Source organism: Thunnus thynnus, chromosome 17 (genome assembly GCF_963924715.1).
Source record: "Thunnus thynnus chromosome 17, fThuThy2.1, whole genome shotgun sequence".
NCBI classification, from domain to species: Eukaryota; Metazoa; Chordata; class Actinopteri; order Scombriformes; family Scombridae; genus Thunnus; species Thunnus thynnus.
In genome coordinates, this window is record NC_089533.1 from 20,813,344 (window position 1) to 20,830,200 (window position 16,857).

The 16,857-nt window shown below is 42.0% G+C and overlaps 2 protein-coding genes across 2 annotated transcripts in view; both read left to right on the forward strand.

The window, feature by feature from the left end:
* myo15aa (myosin XVAa) overlaps nt 1-6,804 on the forward strand; it is a 40,791-nt gene extending 33,987 nt beyond the window's left edge. Inside the window, exons 50-66 of the mRNA XM_067615737.1 lie at nt 2-76; nt 539-741; nt 1,005-1,111; nt 1,255-1,318; nt 1,527-1,599; nt 1,788-1,861; nt 2,015-2,097; nt 2,221-2,351; nt 2,434-2,528; nt 2,769-2,846; nt 3,028-3,124; nt 3,242-3,402; nt 3,658-3,791; nt 3,969-4,102; nt 4,605-4,738; nt 5,095-5,235; nt 5,398-6,804. Of these exons, the coding sequence (XP_067471838.1) occupies nt 2-76; nt 539-741; nt 1,005-1,111; nt 1,255-1,318; nt 1,527-1,599; nt 1,788-1,861; nt 2,015-2,097; nt 2,221-2,351; nt 2,434-2,528; nt 2,769-2,846; nt 3,028-3,124; nt 3,242-3,402; nt 3,658-3,791; nt 3,969-4,102; nt 4,605-4,738; nt 5,095-5,235; nt 5,398-5,499 (1,886 nt within the window). The 3' untranslated portion in view covers nt 5,500-6,804. The remainder of the gene's footprint in view (nt 1; nt 77-538; nt 742-1,004; nt 1,112-1,254; nt 1,319-1,526; nt 1,600-1,787; nt 1,862-2,014; nt 2,098-2,220; nt 2,352-2,433; nt 2,529-2,768; nt 2,847-3,027; nt 3,125-3,241; nt 3,403-3,657; nt 3,792-3,968; nt 4,103-4,604; nt 4,739-5,094; nt 5,236-5,397) is intronic.
* Nucleotides 6,805-7,640: 836 nt separating this feature from the next.
* Nucleotides 7,641-16,857, forward strand: part of llgl1 (LLGL scribble cell polarity complex component 1) — a 35,830-nt gene continuing 26,613 nt past the window's right edge. Inside the window, exons 1-2 of the mRNA XM_067615735.1 lie at nt 7,641-7,950; nt 11,355-11,452. Of these exons, the coding sequence (XP_067471836.1) occupies nt 7,870-7,950; nt 11,355-11,452 (179 nt within the window). The 5' untranslated portion in view covers nt 7,641-7,869. The remainder of the gene's footprint in view (nt 7,951-11,354; nt 11,453-16,857) is intronic.

Consider the following 16,857-nt stretch of genomic DNA (forward strand, 5'->3'; position numbering starts at 1 on the left):
GGCAAATATTACGGCTGCATAGTGAGGAAGAAGGTCATGCTTCTGGAAGAGCTAAAGAGAGACACTCCTGAGTTTGGTGGGTTTGACAGCCTGGTGAGATCTGCTGCGTGTGTGTGTGTGTGTGTGTGTGTGTGTGTGTTTGCTTTGCCGTTTGCCTTTTTCTTTTTTACTGGTTGGTTTAGGTTTACTGTGATAATAAGCCAGTACGTCACTCAACCCATCGGCTCCCAGGTATTTATCCTCATATAACTGTAGGGACATATCCCTAAACTAGCAGTGCCCTGCCCAAGGTGGCGTCTATGGTAAGATGTTATGATGCTTTTAAGTCAGCCTCTGTAGCCTCTTAGCTTCTTCTGCTTTCACTTAAGAAGTTTATTTCAGTTGGTTGCAGTTTGCGTGTTTTGCATGTGACATTTGTGGTTTTGGGTGTAACACTTGATGTGTGTCTACGTTCGTATATGAACCTCTCAGTGATTGTACATGTGTGCTTGTGTGTGTGTGTGTGTGTGTTTGTTTGTGTGTGTGTGTGTGTGTACAGGCTGGCGGTTTGGGGCTGTGTACGGGAAGTCAGGAGTGTTTCCCTGTGACTACGTCCGACCTGTGGCCGCTCCAGACTTCCTGGTTCTCCCTGCTGAGCGGCTGGAGCCTCGTGACAGACAGGGACGGGTTGCCGCCTCAGCTGCTGTTGCTGTAGCGATGGGCTCAGCAATAGCTGCCCATGAGCTTGATCTCTCCACAGAGGTGCAGACCAGGAAGTTCTCACTTACATTATGGCCGCATTTTTCTAAAATATTGTCCAAAAAAGAAAAATGATGCCTTTTATCAGCTTCTACACTATAACAGCTGCTCTAATACCCCTAGATTATGGTATCAGCCACTGTTTATACAATATATGTTGGAATGTTTTGGCTTGCAGAAATGGAAATGTTTTGTAGATTTAGTGTTCCCTTAAGCGACACAGCTACTTAGCTTATTTTCACTGTGGGTGTATGTGTGTGTATCAGGTGGTGAATGAGATCGGCGAAATGGACGATCTGCCTCTGCACAGCAGCCAGTACCACATGGCTGAGTTTGCCAAGAAGTACTTCAGAGAGGCGCAGAGGAACAGGAGGTCAGACACACACACACATATACACCTTAAGGTCTAAAGCTCAAATTGGTCGTCAAATTCGACAAAGTTAATGGACATATATATACACACAAATGCACTGACACAACTGTGGACCGCTTCTGATCACTGTATTTTTCCAACAGTGATCAGAAAGCCAAAAAGGGGAAGGAGGGCAGAGACCCTGTTGACATGGTCAAATTCTCCAAGGTAGGACTCCCTCAAAGCAGAATCATGACAAAATGCCCATGTCTTCATATTCTTATATATGTTTATCTTAATTATTGTGTATTGCACTGCTGCACAAAACTGTGAACCTGTTTTTCTTTGGTGCTTCATTCTCATAATTTACCACACACTAGAGATCTGAATGAAACATTTCAGGTTTTACTTCCTCGGTATGTGTTTGTTTCTCCAGTCTCCAATCCAGGAGTCTCTGATCGACTTCTCAGACAGCGGGATGAACAGAGTGGCTGCTGACATCTTCTTAGGTGAGAGGAGAGTAAAAAAGGAATGGATGGTGGAAGAGAGGAAGATTAAGAAGTAGTTAATGGCTACAGATATTATTATTTTAGACTTTTAGGTGACTGTTGGAGCACAAAATATGTATGAAGTATACAGAGGGCTTGACACATCTTTTGTTTCAATAACTGATTTGTGTCCATGTTTTTTTGTCCAGCTATAATGAAGTTCATGGGAGACTTCCCACTGAAAGGTCTGACTGAACAGGACCTCGTCACCAGTATACTGAAGGTACATACACATGAACAAAACGTGTACAGTAAGCCTGAAACAAACTCCACTGTTGATTTTTTTGTTTTCACTGATGCTTGAACTCATTCATGTGTGTCTGTGTGTACATGTGTATCTGTACATATTTGTCACATATTAATTCTCTAAATTAAGTTAAGTGGTGATCATGGTCTGATGAAGGATGAAGCCTATTGCCAGGTGATGAAGCAAGTCACTGCCAACACCAGCTCCAAACCGTAAGACTCTTCAACATTTTATCAGTGCTGGCACGCTCATGGTGAACAGCCTGCATGGAGTGAGAGAGTTTGTACTTAAGTGGTCCGTTTATTTGTAGTTGTGTGTGTGTGTATTTTGTGTAGGGACAGTTGTCAGAGAGGATGGAGGCTGCTGTACATCCTGACAGCTTTCCATCGTTGCTCTGATGTGATGAAGCCATTCCTGTTGAAGTTTCTGCAGGATGCCTGTACCAGCACCGGGGTGCAGTACCAAGGTAGACGATCTATCCACCCATCCATTCATCTATTGATTCTCAGTGATCCAAGTGTTGACTAGCTGCTGATCTTAATTTACAGGTATTGCCAAGGCATGCGAGCAGAATCTGAGGAGGACTTTTCAATATGGCGGGCGCGTACAGTATCCCAACAGCATGGAACTGAAAGCTATGCTGGTTAGTCTCTAAATCCATGCATTTAACCTTTTGTAATGGTCAAATGTATCACGGCAAACATTTCTGTATCAATCATTAAGAAACAGCATGTAGATATTTTCAACCAAGGTTATAGATACTTTTCTACTTAAGGCATCTGTCATGTTTAAATGTGAGTTTGTTTAGCAGCTGCTCTCCTGCTCTCAGTAACAACTGTACTCGCAATGTGACTGCTCCCTCTGACTGGCTGTTTGTGCACAGGCTGGGCGGAGCTCCAAGAGACAGCTGTTCCTGCTGCCAGGTGGAATTGAAAGGCACTTGAAAATCAAGACGTGCTCTGTGAGTGGCATACACACACATAAAACACAGTGAAATGATATTGTACTGATTCTGAAGAAAATCATCATACTAGTGTGTAACATTGTTTGACCAAATAACAAGTAGACTGTAGTTGGATGCTGCATCTGTGGATCAACATGCTGTAAGAATTGCTTATTGTGTGTGTATTTATTCATTTTAGGTTGCATTGGATGTCATTGAGGAGCTTTGCTATGAGATGGGCCTACACAGGGTGGAGGCTTTGGATGAATATGCCATCTTTTTGGTCACACACAGAGGTAATAAGGATCCAGCTTGTCAGAGTGAAGATCTAAAATGCAAACACTCTTAACAAGGTCCAGCATTTCATATTGTAACACATAAATAAATGATTACTAAACTGTTTTTCTGTGTAGGTCAGAATGTGCGTCCCCTGAACAAGCGTGAGTACATCCTGGATATTGCTACAGAGGCAGAACCAGTGGACGCCAACTACAGTCTGTGGTTCAGAAGAGTCATATGGAGTCTGGCTCTCAAACTTGACAATGAACTATATGTCACCATGCACTATAACCAGGTACAGATCTACCGTATGAAATGAAGAACAGCTCAGAGTCTGACACAGCTCTGGCAGTATACAAAATCTTTGGCTCAAATTCTTGCTGTGGTGTTATCACATTATGGAGGAAGATATTACTTCTGTAGTCCTTATGTAGTAAACCACCTGACTGACTATGAAAATGTAGATTTTACATTTCCATAAGTAAATGAATGGTGACATACAATGTAATAAACAACAACAAAAACCGCATCGTCTGTGTCTCTGTCCAAGGTGTTACCAGACTACCTTAAGGCCTTGCTGAGTGTGGTTCCTCAGGGTAAGGCCAGTGAACAGCATCTGCAGCAGATCGCCAGACTGGCTGCCCTACAGCACCGTGCCAAGGACACCATCTACCTGCCCACCATGTAAATATACACTGTTTATCTATGGTGTGCCACAGCTGAACCTACACAAACACATACAAAGTCACACATATATACTTACTCAGAGAACACCAGCTAGCATGCATCTGTATGATATACAACTGCTGCCTCTGAGGTATCCCTGGTTTGCTCTTGGTGTGTGTGTGTGTGTGTGTTTAGCCGTGAGCTGCAGGAGTGTGTCCCCTCACAGTTCTACAGCAAACAGGGTCCACAGCAGTGGCTGAATATGGCAACTCAACACATGCAGCAGGTCCAGCCTTTAAACCCACACCAGGCCCGTGCACAGTTCCTTGGTAAGACTGCAGATCTCTCTCTCTCTCTCTCTCTCTCTGTGGTGTTTCTCAAAGTAACACACAGTTTGTAAAAGTAGCCTCCACATATGTCCCTCATAAGTAATGGAATAGCCAAATTTGAATCCCAAATAAATGTTTTTAGGGTTAAAAAAAATCAAAAATTGTATAGGATAGTGATGAAGACATAAATTGTTTCAAGCTACACTGACTTCATAATAATAATAATAATAATAATGATAATAATAATAATAATACATTTTATATATTCAGCGCTTTTAAAAGGCACCCAAAGACGCCTTACATAGATAAACATATTGACTAAAATAAGTTACATACAACAGCAACAGAGCAGCAGAAAATACACATTGTTAAAAGTAGGAAAGAAATGCAATAAAAGAGAATAAAGGACAAAAAAGACATCCTGAACAACACAAAAATAACTGACTCTTGGCTTGAACGTGTTGGCAGATTAGCAATGATCCTTTGTGTGTTTTTCCCCCAGGTCTGGTCAGTGCCTTCCCCATGTTCGGCTCCTCCTTCTTCTACATCCAGAGTTCTAGCTCGGCCTCCATCTACGCTCCGTGCATCCTGGCAGTAAATCTGAATGGACTGCACTTTCTTAACAAGGATACCCATGTATGTCACAATCACACATAACCAGTTGTGTAATGTTGTGAAAGCTTCACATTCCAGGACCAGCTGGAAGAATATGGTAGTGGGCAGCTGGATGTGTGTAACAGTATGAGGACTGCACTCATTTGACTTTCCCTTGGGTCGATTTTAATTAAAATCAAACTACTGTAATAATTAAATTATTTCAAAATAAAACATTTGGCTCCCTCTGCTGGTTATACTGTTTGCTGTCCTCTACTGTCCTTCTATGTGTTTTGTAATTTCATAACCCACAAACCACACATAAGAGGAAATACAGCATGAAAGTGTATGTTTGTATGTGTATTCATGCATATGTTTGGTTTTGTGTGTGTGATTAGGAGGCCATGGTGCGTTTCCCTCTGAAGGAGGTCCAGTCAACTCGCACTCAGAGACCAACTTCAGGCTCCAGTTACCCGTACGTGGAGATCATGATAGGAGACCTGCTCAACCAGCGCATCACACAGCTTCAGCTGGAGCAGGTGTGTGTGCATGAGACAGACAAAGAGTTGATCAAAGAGATGTGATTAGAGAGCTGTGTTTACAACGTGTATGTGTAATTTTTCTGTGCATTTCACTCATCTCAAGTAGCTTAAGTGTTTCTATATGTTTTTGGTGTGTGTGTGTGTGTGTGTGTTTTCCAGGGCCTGGAGCTGTGCCGAGTCATTGCCATGCACATGGAGAACATGCTATCTGTCAGAGAAAAGAGACTCACTTTGCCACCAAGCGAAATCACTCTGCTATAGCACAAACACGCACATGCACACACAGACAAATCACACCTTATGCCTCATTAGTGTACTGCATCTACCTCTAATTTAAAAATAGAATATTTTTGATATTTAAAGCCCATATGTCTGTAATATGATGAATATATGGTGATGTATACAATTAAGTCTGCAACTAACAGAGATTTTCATTATGAATCAATCTGACAACTATTTTCTCCATTAATCATTTGGTTCATAAAATGTCAAAAAATTGTGAAAAATGATGATCACAAATCCACACCACCCAAGTTGACATGTTTGAATTGCTTGTTTTGTCCAATGAACAGTACAAAACCCAAAGATAATCTGTTTACTATCATAGAAGACTGAGAAAACCAGGAAGTATTGACATTGGAGAAGCTGGAGCCAGTGAATTTTTGGGTTCTTTTGCTTTTAAAAAATGACTTAAATGATTAATCAATTATTAGAATTGTTGCTGATTAATTTCCTGTTGATCCACTAATTAATTAGCAAACTGATCATTTCAGCTTTTTACTCATATTTAGGTGTTACACCCACAGCATTAAGTACATAAAGTACAGACAGGCATATTATTCACTCATCTTTCAGAAACTAAGAGTCAGACTTGAATACATGTTACAGATTGGACTCATTTATGTTTTTAGTTTGACATTTTAAGTCAGAACTGCTTAAGATCTTGTCTGCCATGGCTGCTTTCTAGGTCTGAGACTATGATGGATAAGGCTTCTTTAAAGGCACATCCCCACTTCTGAAGAATAGTATGATTTCATTAGCCTTGATCCTTCAGCAATATTGAATTTAAATAGCTGTGGTTTTGCATTGAACTGCATTGCTGCCAACAGTTGTTTCCCAGGCAGAGTATGTCGCTGTACAAATGAGCATGAACTGCATAATGAATACCAAGTACACTTTAGTATAACCTTATCTTTGCTTTAACATTAGTTGATACTTGTGGTTTCACATAATGTGTCATTTTTCATTAGGTTTTGGCCGATATGTGTAGTTTACAAACATTCTTTGTGAACCCATGAGATATTTTTTAAGTTGCTTTACCATTCAAAATTCAAACAAGAGAAGGCAGCCACAGGAACAAGCCACAAATTGAATTAATTCTCTTATTTTCTTCCCTTGCTATGAAATCAAGGGAAAGACACAACAGGGAACATATTTGGGGGGATACACTTTTTGGCCACATCACCGAATACTTTGCACTAAGTAAAATAATTATTTATATAATGTATTTTTGATTGTAAATAGCTATTGTACATAATAAATGCATGTGAATAATGTTGTACATTAAAGTTTGTAGCATAAATTATTCTGGTGTGTGAATTTGTCCCACTTCTACCCTTGTAAATTCAGTCAAAACAAGGAACCTAGAAAACCACTAATCTGACTGCTCACCTGGACTTTTATTATTTATTACATTGTCCATTGTATTTCAGATTCATATTTTGATAGATTTGTAGATTATTCAGGTATCAACATTTAGTACACTCACTTCTGACATCCATGGACAATCATGCACCTTACTACCATAGCAATATCCACTTGACCATCCTATTCTTTCTGTTATATTTATTAGATTAGTCAGTTATTGTATATAATTTAGCTGTTAATTACATTTGTTTCCTTTACCTTTTTTATTGTCGAAGTGTCCTTGAGCAAGACACTGATCTATCTATCTATCTATCTATCTATCTATCTATCTATCTATCTATCTATCTATCTATCTATAATTAAACGTAATGATAATAAGAAAACGTCATCCCAAAATGTTTTATTATAATTACAGACGTAAAACATCTTTAACAATTTTCAACAATTGATTAAGTTCACTTGGTTTGCCGTTATTAACTCCTATTGGCTAGTTACTGTCTGACAGTTTGATTTTATATACCGGACTCACCGTTCATCCTCACATATTGCAGCATTTCGGTGGGACGTTCACTCGGTGCGTTCTGTGCTACAAACCGAACACCCCTCTCCGGAGCGCTTGACTGTGTGGGCGTTTCTGACTAAATTGCTCGCAGATTTCTTGGCTTTCATTGGTTAACAACAACGGGGTCCGTGTGAACCGGGAGGAGGAGGAGGGGAAGGGGGGCGGGGGACTGTGGTCAAACCCACCGCGACCTAAACAGCTCCAGGAGGGAGAGGAGGGAGGAGAGCCGCAGCCCGCAGCAGCAGCAGCAGCAGCAGCAGCAGCGTCGCAGCCTGCCAGCCCCGCTTTCAGCCTGCATGGGCTAGTCGTTTAGCTAGCTTATTAGCATCGCCCGACTACGCCGCACCGCCTCTCCTGCCGCCGAGGTTGTTATCTCCGTGTTTTCCTCCCCAGTCCCGTCTCCCCCCCTGCCCGGCTCCAAGATGATGAAGTTTAGGTTTCGTCGGCAGGGCACCGACCCGCAGAGAGAGAAGATAAAACAGGAGCTTTTCGCCTTCAACAAGGTAAAGTAACGGGACGGAGGAGAAGGAGGCAGGGGAGCGAGGGTTTCCTCCTCTTCTGCTGCTCCCCAAAAACCAAAGCTAGTCTTCTTCTTTTTTTTTTTTCTCAAAACGGGACCACATTTGAAGTAGAGCACTCTCTGCAGCATTTGTCCTCTCTGTCGCTGTTTCTGTCCTGCTGGTGTCCAGCTACAAACACATATTAGCTGTAAACTGGTGCTGATGGTTTGTAGTGCAGGCTGGACTTGCTTTGTTGATGTGTTTCAGTTGTTTTCACGACCGCGTTAATTGGCGTTTATCCAAACGAGGCCCGCGTTTGAAGTGAACTCTGTGATACCATCAACAACTGATTATGCCAGTGATAGGGATTATTATTATGATGGGATAATCAGGGCTGCAGATTACCAAGATTAGTTCAAGTTGTTTTGCAGCAGTTTTTATGCTTCATGTGAGTAGTGTGACCCATATTTCAGATATTGATCAGTGGGATGCAGCTGCAGTGACAGTTATAACTCTCGTGCCCCTTTTTTAAAAATAGGTTTAGATCAAATCAACACTATTTTTTATGCATTCTGAACAAATGAATTACATCTGCCTCTGTCAGTGAAAAATAAAAGTGCTTGCAGGATTCCTAAAGAAAACATGAGACGAATGTAAACAAAAAATAAATACAGATGGTGAACATTCTCAGATCCTACTAACTTGGATTTCACATGTTATTCCAGTTTGTCAGTGCTTATTTTTTCATGTCAGGGTTTTTCGTGGAGGAAGACGAGCTGGTCAACATGCAGAGCTTCCAGGACACTTCTCTGTGCAGTCACGATGTCTGCCAATAGAAGCTACTGCAACATTTTATAATGCAAAGATTTGCAGATGTCTTCTCCTCGCTGTAGCTCAGAACTCTCCTTGTTTCAGTTTTTAGGGTCTGCGAGGGAAACAGAAATGAGTGTCAGGTTTCATGCAGCTCAACTCTGGCATCACATCCACATGGATATAAACCACTTCATGTTTAGTCAATCTCAGCTTCCTGTGCTTATCTCAGAAGCTTGAGTTAACATTGTCAGCCTTCCTCGTCGGCCGGTGCTGAGGTCCGTTTAAGAGCTCCGGGGCTGAACAAATTTCAGATCCACTTTCAGTTAACTGCATGTTGTCACCTTGACTACTGTTGCTAAACTGGTGGGGGACTAAAAGTAGGCTGCAGCGCCCATTTGTCAAGTCCGTGGAATGTATTGATACATGTGCATATCAAATATCAGTTTCAGGTAATCTTTTCGGATGAGCTGTGACTCGGTCAGCGGGGGTCTACATTTATATAGACTACTGTGCAAAGACAAACCGGCTGAGCGCTGCTGTGGCCTTGAACTTGGGTTAGTTGAGGCCGCTGTCTGTCTGCACAGTGTGTCACTCAAAAAGTGGAGCAGAGTGTTTCAGAGAGCGGGGTTGCCCAAACTTTTTGATGTTGAAAGCCACAATTCATCACGTACAGGGGCTGACAGGTCCAAAACAACCCTGCTAGACTAGATTATCTAGAAATGCAATGCACATAATGTGGGATACAAGCGAGGAGTGCTCCTTGATTATGGCGCCAGTGTTTTTCTCTTCCGATCAGAACTCTAATTAATGACAAATAAATATTTATTATACACAAGAGAAGCCTGCCTTCTCTTTTAATGCTTTGGCTAACGGCCTGAGTATTTATAAGGCTTCCAACAGTACAAATCAATAATTCAAATAAACACTTGAACTTGGCAGGCACTGAAACAACACAACAACACACACAAGCATATTTACTCTGCTGCTCACAAATGTCGACCGGCTCGTCATGGCTTGTGGGGTCGCACTTGTCCTGGTTGACCATCCCAGTTAGGAAGTGATGCATTTTACGCCATGTTTGCATTTTAAGTATAAAAAGTGGCTCATGAGCCTTCGTAAAAAACCCATCTTCACAGTTTGGTGGATTTTCCAACTTAGATCTGCAACGATTAGTCAATTGATTGATTAGTATTTGCTTGGATAGTTGAGTAATCATCTAGTCTTTTTTTCCCCTCAAAAGTGATGATTTCAAGCTTTTCTGTGTTGAACATGAGAACAGACCGTTGATAGGACCAGGATTTCAGCGTAACATTGTGTAAAATCTCACAGATTTCAACTTTTAAATCATTGTGCAAGCCAAGATCATGATTATTGAATGATTAGTTGTGCAGCCTTAACAAGTTTTATGTAATCAAGACACATATTTTGGTTTGCTGTGTTGGTTTTGAAGGGTTAACTGGTGAGTCGCTTCATGTCAGAATGTATCGAGGTGATGAGTGACAGCAGCAACAGAAAGGGGTTCGTTCCTTAACGGGTGAAAACTCATAGATATAAAAGTGTCATTGCACTCAAAGTAGTGTATTCTGATTGGCTGAACGGTGTATCATGTCCAAAGTCCATGAACTGTTTGTTGCACTGTGACAACACACACTTTTTTTTTAGGGTCAGGCACCAGCTGCCACAACTATCACAGAGGTGGTCTCTCAACAGGAGTGTTACTTTGATGTGACTTTATCTGTGTGTGTGTGTGTGACCAGACCGGTACTTAAAAGAAGGAAAGAGTCGAGGTTAATGTCTTACCTCATAACTGAGTCCCAAGTAGGCCTGCAAGTAATTATTATTTTCTTGATAAACTGATTAGTTGTTTGATTTGTTTCCTAAAGGCCAAGATTCAATCTAAAATGTCTTGTTTTGTCCACAACCCAAAGATATTCAGTTCATAGAGGACTAAAGAAACCAGAACATTAAGTTAGAACCAGAGAATTTTGGCAAATGGCTCAAAACGATTAATTGATGATCCAAATAGTAGGCGATTAATTTTCTGCAGCTGTAGTCTCAGGCTAAATAAGTCATTTCCAGATTTCTTGGTCACGGAGCCTGGTCAGGGGTCCTTGGTGGCAAAACTTGAAAGACCCACTTGACCTTTTTAAAGCAGATTTAGGTTCATCTTCCTACAAGGTTTTTACTCTTTTTTTTTTTTTTTTTTCCTCTCTCTGTAGATCTAAATGCTTTCCCAGCTGTCTCGTCCTCTCCTAACAGGGACAGGAGGAAAAGCTGTGAATTTATGTTAATCCCATTTAACAAGTTCTGCATGGCGTTGCAATAAAGCAATGCTGCTGCCATCGGTGCTTTTTAAGAACTTTCCTCAAACTTTATTAAGGGAATCCTCCCTTTTAGACGCCTCACTGACTATACAGTCTGACAGCCATAAAAAACGCACACACACACACACACACACACACAGACAGACATGGCAGGGTGTATCTTAGGGGAAAAATGTCAGACAAATGAATCTGGGTGTTTTTCATTTCATTGTCTTCTATCTTGTCTCTTCGGTTAATCTCTCTCTCTGTCTGTCTGTGTTTCTCTCATAGACTGTGGAGCATGGGTTCCCCCATCAGCCCAGTGCTTTGGCCTTTGACCCCAAGCTGCAGCTTATGGCCATCGGCACAAAGTCAGGAGCCATCAAAGTGTATCCTTTTATCATCGTGAAGCTGATGCATCTAACAGATTCAGGTTTTTTTTTTTTTTGCAGGGGCCATCAGTCACAGTAAGGCTGGAATTACCAATTCAAGTGTACTCATATAACAGTTTTCAATAAGTAGTCAGAATTACATATAATTTAAACTGAGAATAGCTATAAAAACCAACGACATGGAACCAGATGTTTAACCAATCAATCAGCCCACAATCCAATAGTGGTTGTACTGCAGTGATCAAGAAACACAAATCAGAAGCGAGCGATCATGAGAAACGAAATACGAACTTACGTATTGAAAACTGTTACGTCTATAATTAAACTAATTGTACAAATTTAGAGTGATGATATATTTTTTAGATAACATTGACTACGTGTCCCTAAACTCAGCCGACTACGACTCGCACGAGAGAGAGAAACGATCTAAGAAACCCTCTGAACAGTTGAGTACAGAAACTGTCTTCCACTTGTGTCAGTTTACATCTTTGAAGTGCAGCTCTGTTTATCTCTCCATCATCTCTGCAGCGCAGCTACAGTGCCGTCTTCCGCTGGTTTGTGGGTAACGGGGGGTCAGCGCTTCATGCATCTGTCATACTCTTGATTTCATCTCCTTTAGCGTCTCCTGCGCGGGTGGGTGGATGAGAACTACTGAATCTTTCAAATTTGACAGAGCGCCGTGTCTGCACATAGAGTCCATGATATTTTGTGCTGTGTTGTTTTAGCACTTTCTGACAGTGCTGGTTCTTGCTCTGATGATGCCTCATAGTGAGGAAATACTGATAGTTGTATCTGCAGCCGTGCTGTTTATATAACATCAGTTCAGCGTTGCTCTGTGTGCTTTCTGTCTCTGTGGGAAGTTTGTCCGTTAGCACCATTCACTTCTAAGCTGACGGTAGTAGAGGAACATACTTACTGGAGAAACTGAAGGAAAACATTTAAATTATGTCTCAAACTGTCCTTTTGTAAACATTGATAACGTTACATTTACAGTTTTTCTGTACATTGGACATTTCAGGTGCGGCTCACTTTCAGAGTGTTTTAGATAATACGGTTGAAATTGGGATTTGTTTACCACCTGACATCTGACTGTTTGTGTTCCTGCCCTGCTGCACTGTAGTTATAGTGCTGTCTCTATAACCCTACATCACTGCAATTAACTTTGTAAGATATTATCATAGCCAATAGGACTGTTGGCTAGAACTATGAAAATAAGGCCAAAAAGCAAAACAAAAACAGCATCATCATCATCGCATGCGCCATTTGGCAGATGATTTCTGAGACTCAAAAATACCACCAATGCATTTCTTAGTGTGTGGTCAGCAGGAATCACACCTCCAACCCCCGGCAGTGACAGTGCAAGACTCGTATCGTTTGGAACGTCGAGGGAGGGAAGTTGCACCTGAAACAAGTATCGGTTCGGCTTGTGAGATGCTTTCTGGCAAAAGCATAGTTTGGCTTAGTGTGTCAATGACACTTGTGTCAAAAAAAATCCCAGCAGAGGCTCACGCACTGTCCACATGACACAACTCCGACATGTTTATTGATCTCTCTTATCTCCGTCATCAGTCTGCTGCTGTGTTATTGTGAGTAGGTGTTGTTGATCAGTGTTAGGGTTTTACTTTTACTTTGTTTACTGATCGAGCTGGTGGAGTTTCAGCTCAGATTTATCTTTAGAAGAAGAAGAGCTTTGATGTTTTGAAGCATATGTTAAGTGTGTTTCTTTTGCATGTTTGCCTCACATGTTTCATATTTGTCTCGCATGTTTCGTCTGCGAGTGTGTAAGCTGCAGAGAGGAGCATGTAACAGGATTTATCAACACAAACATGCCAGTGTTTGGATCTGAATGTATGTTCATAGCAACTGTGTATTGTTGTTTAGTCAGTGTGTACACATTTAGAAGCGTGTGGGAAGGGAGGCTGGGTGTGTGTGTGTGTGTGTGTATGTATATGTGTGCGTGTTTTACGTGCAGATGCATCAGACTGGAGAATCAACTCTTTGAGATGCAGCTTTCAGAGAGAGAGAGAGAAGGAGAGAGGGAGAGAGAGAGGGAGGGGTGGAGAGAAAGGCTGGTAGTACCAGGCACTTGCACTCCAGAGAGAGAGAGATGGATGGAGGGAGAAATGGAGGAGGGGAGAGATGGAGATAAACGGAGGCCACGAAGACAAGGGAGTGTGAAAGAGATGGAGGGGGAGGAAAAATAACTCAACTACACGGTTACATGGCTATACCTAGCGCAAAAGTCCCAGCTGCTGCTGGAATTTCTTGGAAAGTCGGCGTAAAACTGCTGCAGAGTCAAGAAATGTACACCCTCTCTGGGAATATCTGGAAATTATACAAATGAGTAATTTTTCAGGACTATAACAGAATTTTGTATCTTGTTTCACACATTCATTGCATTAGATCAGTGGTTACCAACACCCAACACGAGGGTCGGGACCCCCCAAAAGGTCCCAAGATAAACCTGTTTGGTTGCGATCAAAGGCATGAGAAAGGAAAACACAAAATTATATTCATTTTTTTCTTTCTTCCTTGTAAAATAGTGGATAATTTTCACCTCGCTAAGCCTCTTAAATCATCAGGGTGAAGCGGTTTGAGTTGGAAAAATAGTCTTTTGTTGAACTCCTGGCGAAGGGTCGGCTAGTAAACATCACTTTGCGTTCATGCCAGAAAAGACCGGGAACAACTGCATTAGATCACTTTGGAGCTGTTGTCATACACAAGCCAAATTGGAGTGGAAACCATCTTAGAAACAACAACACAAACCAGGCAGAAAGAGTGGTTTTAGTTTGTGAATGGTTTGGTTTTTGTTGTGAAGAATCCATGGGTCTTTATATCAGGGCAGAGTGCACCTTAGTTTTTCCAGAAAATCATGTTCAGTTGAAAAGATAGCCTTCATTTTTTAACAAGTATGGTTTTTTTTTGTGTGTGTGTGCCTTCACATTCCCTGATAATCTCGCAGACTCACTGACTTGGGTTTGACCTAAGCCACACACACACACACACACACACACCCACACACACACATACACACACACTTAAAGTCTGTAGTGTCAGATGTGTGGTTCAACGCTCACACACAACATGACGCCTGTGTAGTGTACAGTGCGTGTTGAGCAGCAGAAGTAGATCAGAAGTCGGGACAAAAAAAAACCGAAGAGAATGTCTGCTCGAGTAGAGATGTGGAGTTTATTGACTCTTGTTACAAAGGAGGAGTGGAGAACTGCAAAATTAGCGGTACTTGAGCGTGTTTTTGTTGTTCAAACTTCTGTTCTCTGCCCTGGCATGATTTCTCCTCCTCTTTTCAGCCTCGCGCTCGAATTTTTCACTTGTTCTTTTTTCTTTTCTGCTTCCCTCACTCTCTGTGTGTGTTTATAAAGGCAGAGTCATATTACGCCCTGAGAGTTTCTGCTTTGACCACAGACTGGGGCTCAGCAAAGGGAATGGGACAATGTGGTGGTGGGGTTTTTTTCGTGCGTGTGTGAATGTCGAGAGAGATAATGTGTGGGGGTGGTGGGGCGATCTTGAGGAGTCTGTCTCCTGTCGTGGAATGCATGTTGCGCTGCCCTGGGTTAACCCTCCCTCTGTGTGTGTGTGTGTGTGTGCGTGCAGATTGGGTGAGAGCTTTGTTGGTGAGTCTAGTCTTAATAAAGGGAGCTTTTGAATTGGTTTCCAAGACAACCAGCGCAGTTGCCTGGGATGAGAAGTGCTTGCAGACCGGAGAGCTTTAAAAGTCTATAGCTCGGCATATCTGACATCAGGATTTGTTGGTTAAAATGCGTTTGTTATGGGTAAAAAGTTCAGAAATCACTGCTAACACACACACACACACACTCATATCTGTGGGCTGTAACTGTATGAAATTGCTCTGCTACAACTTTATCTGCACAATCCAATACGTGCAGAATCACACTGAAACTCTGTGACCATGAAGCTCCAGTATCGATGATCCAACAGCCAGAGGACGAGCTAATATTTACACACACACACACACACACACACACACGCAGCAGAGCTTTGATCTGTGTGTTTGTGGGTGTGTTCCAGCTGTCAGCTCTCCCTCTGTCTGTCTGACATCCTGTTGGTCACACACACACACACACTCCACACTGCACGGTCACCCCGTTTTATGTCGATTCATCAGATTTTGTCCCTCAACAAGTCGCGAACACCGGAATGCGTTCGCCTGTAAAATCAGAAGCTTTGTTATCTTTTTTTTTTAATCGACATTTCTTCATGTTTTGCCGGTAGCTCACCGGGTTTTGCAGTCACTGTGATGTCATCGGGTCGCAGCTGGTCTGAAATTGCTGGGAAATGTGTACTTTCACACTGTGAGTCATGTGTGACAGCGCGGCCGAGTATCGAAATGAACGGTGAATGAATATCATTTTGAAAATTCATCTTTTCATCTTCCTTCGCATGGTGAGCTGAGAAACTGACCGTGACAGCTGCTTTAACTTAATGCGAAGGAATCTTGCCTCTTTTTTTTTTTTTTTTCAACCACAAAGTCAACACATTTTCTGTTGTTTTGTGGTGAAAACAGTAAATTCTCCATGTGCTTGTTTGGGTGTGTTTTTTTAGTACCACACAATTCCTTTCCAATTGTAATACAGCTACAGCATTTCCTGTCCTCTCCCCCAACAGTTTCCAGCTTTTGATTTGTCCCAAGTCAAATTAATTTGTTTTGATGCTTAGCGGCACAGACTGCGGTTTGTATGGAGGCTCGTCTGTGGAAAAAAAAAAAAAAAAAAAAAAATCACACGTTATGTAACCTGCTTTATTTCTTTCAGTTTAGCTCGACTCTGATTCACACTTTTAAATTCCTCTCATCCTTCACCTCTCCCTCCATCTTTCTCCTCTTGCCCACACACTGCCTACTCTGCTATCTCTGATAAATAAAGCACTTTCTCTCTCACTGCTCACTATCTTTGCTCCTCTATTCTTGTTTTCTCTCGTCACGTCTCTCTTTGCTTTGTTTCTCTGCCGCCCTCTGATTTTATTTCTCTCTGTTTATCTCTCTGTCACTCAGTCCCCTGACTATAACTCGTCCCTCATTGATATTCCTGGAGAAACGGCAGGACCTTTTAAAATTCCCTCCTCTTCGCTGCTCTCTGTCATAACTCACCCTCTTCTTTCCGCCAGGCCTCCTTCTCCTCCACCCTCACCCCCCACACCTACACACACTTACAGTTGAATGGACACACACTCACACTCATGCTCGCCCAGTTTTTCGGAGGGGGGTCTGCGTCGGGATAAAAGGGTGTGTGGGCTCACCGAGTCGGACAGAGTGGATCGGTTGTTGAATGGGAGAGTTGAGGAACAAAAAGGCGAGGAGGTGGACGAGAGGAGTACAACAAAGAGAACGCTCATCCGAACTGACAGATCAAAGTTGTGTAAAAATA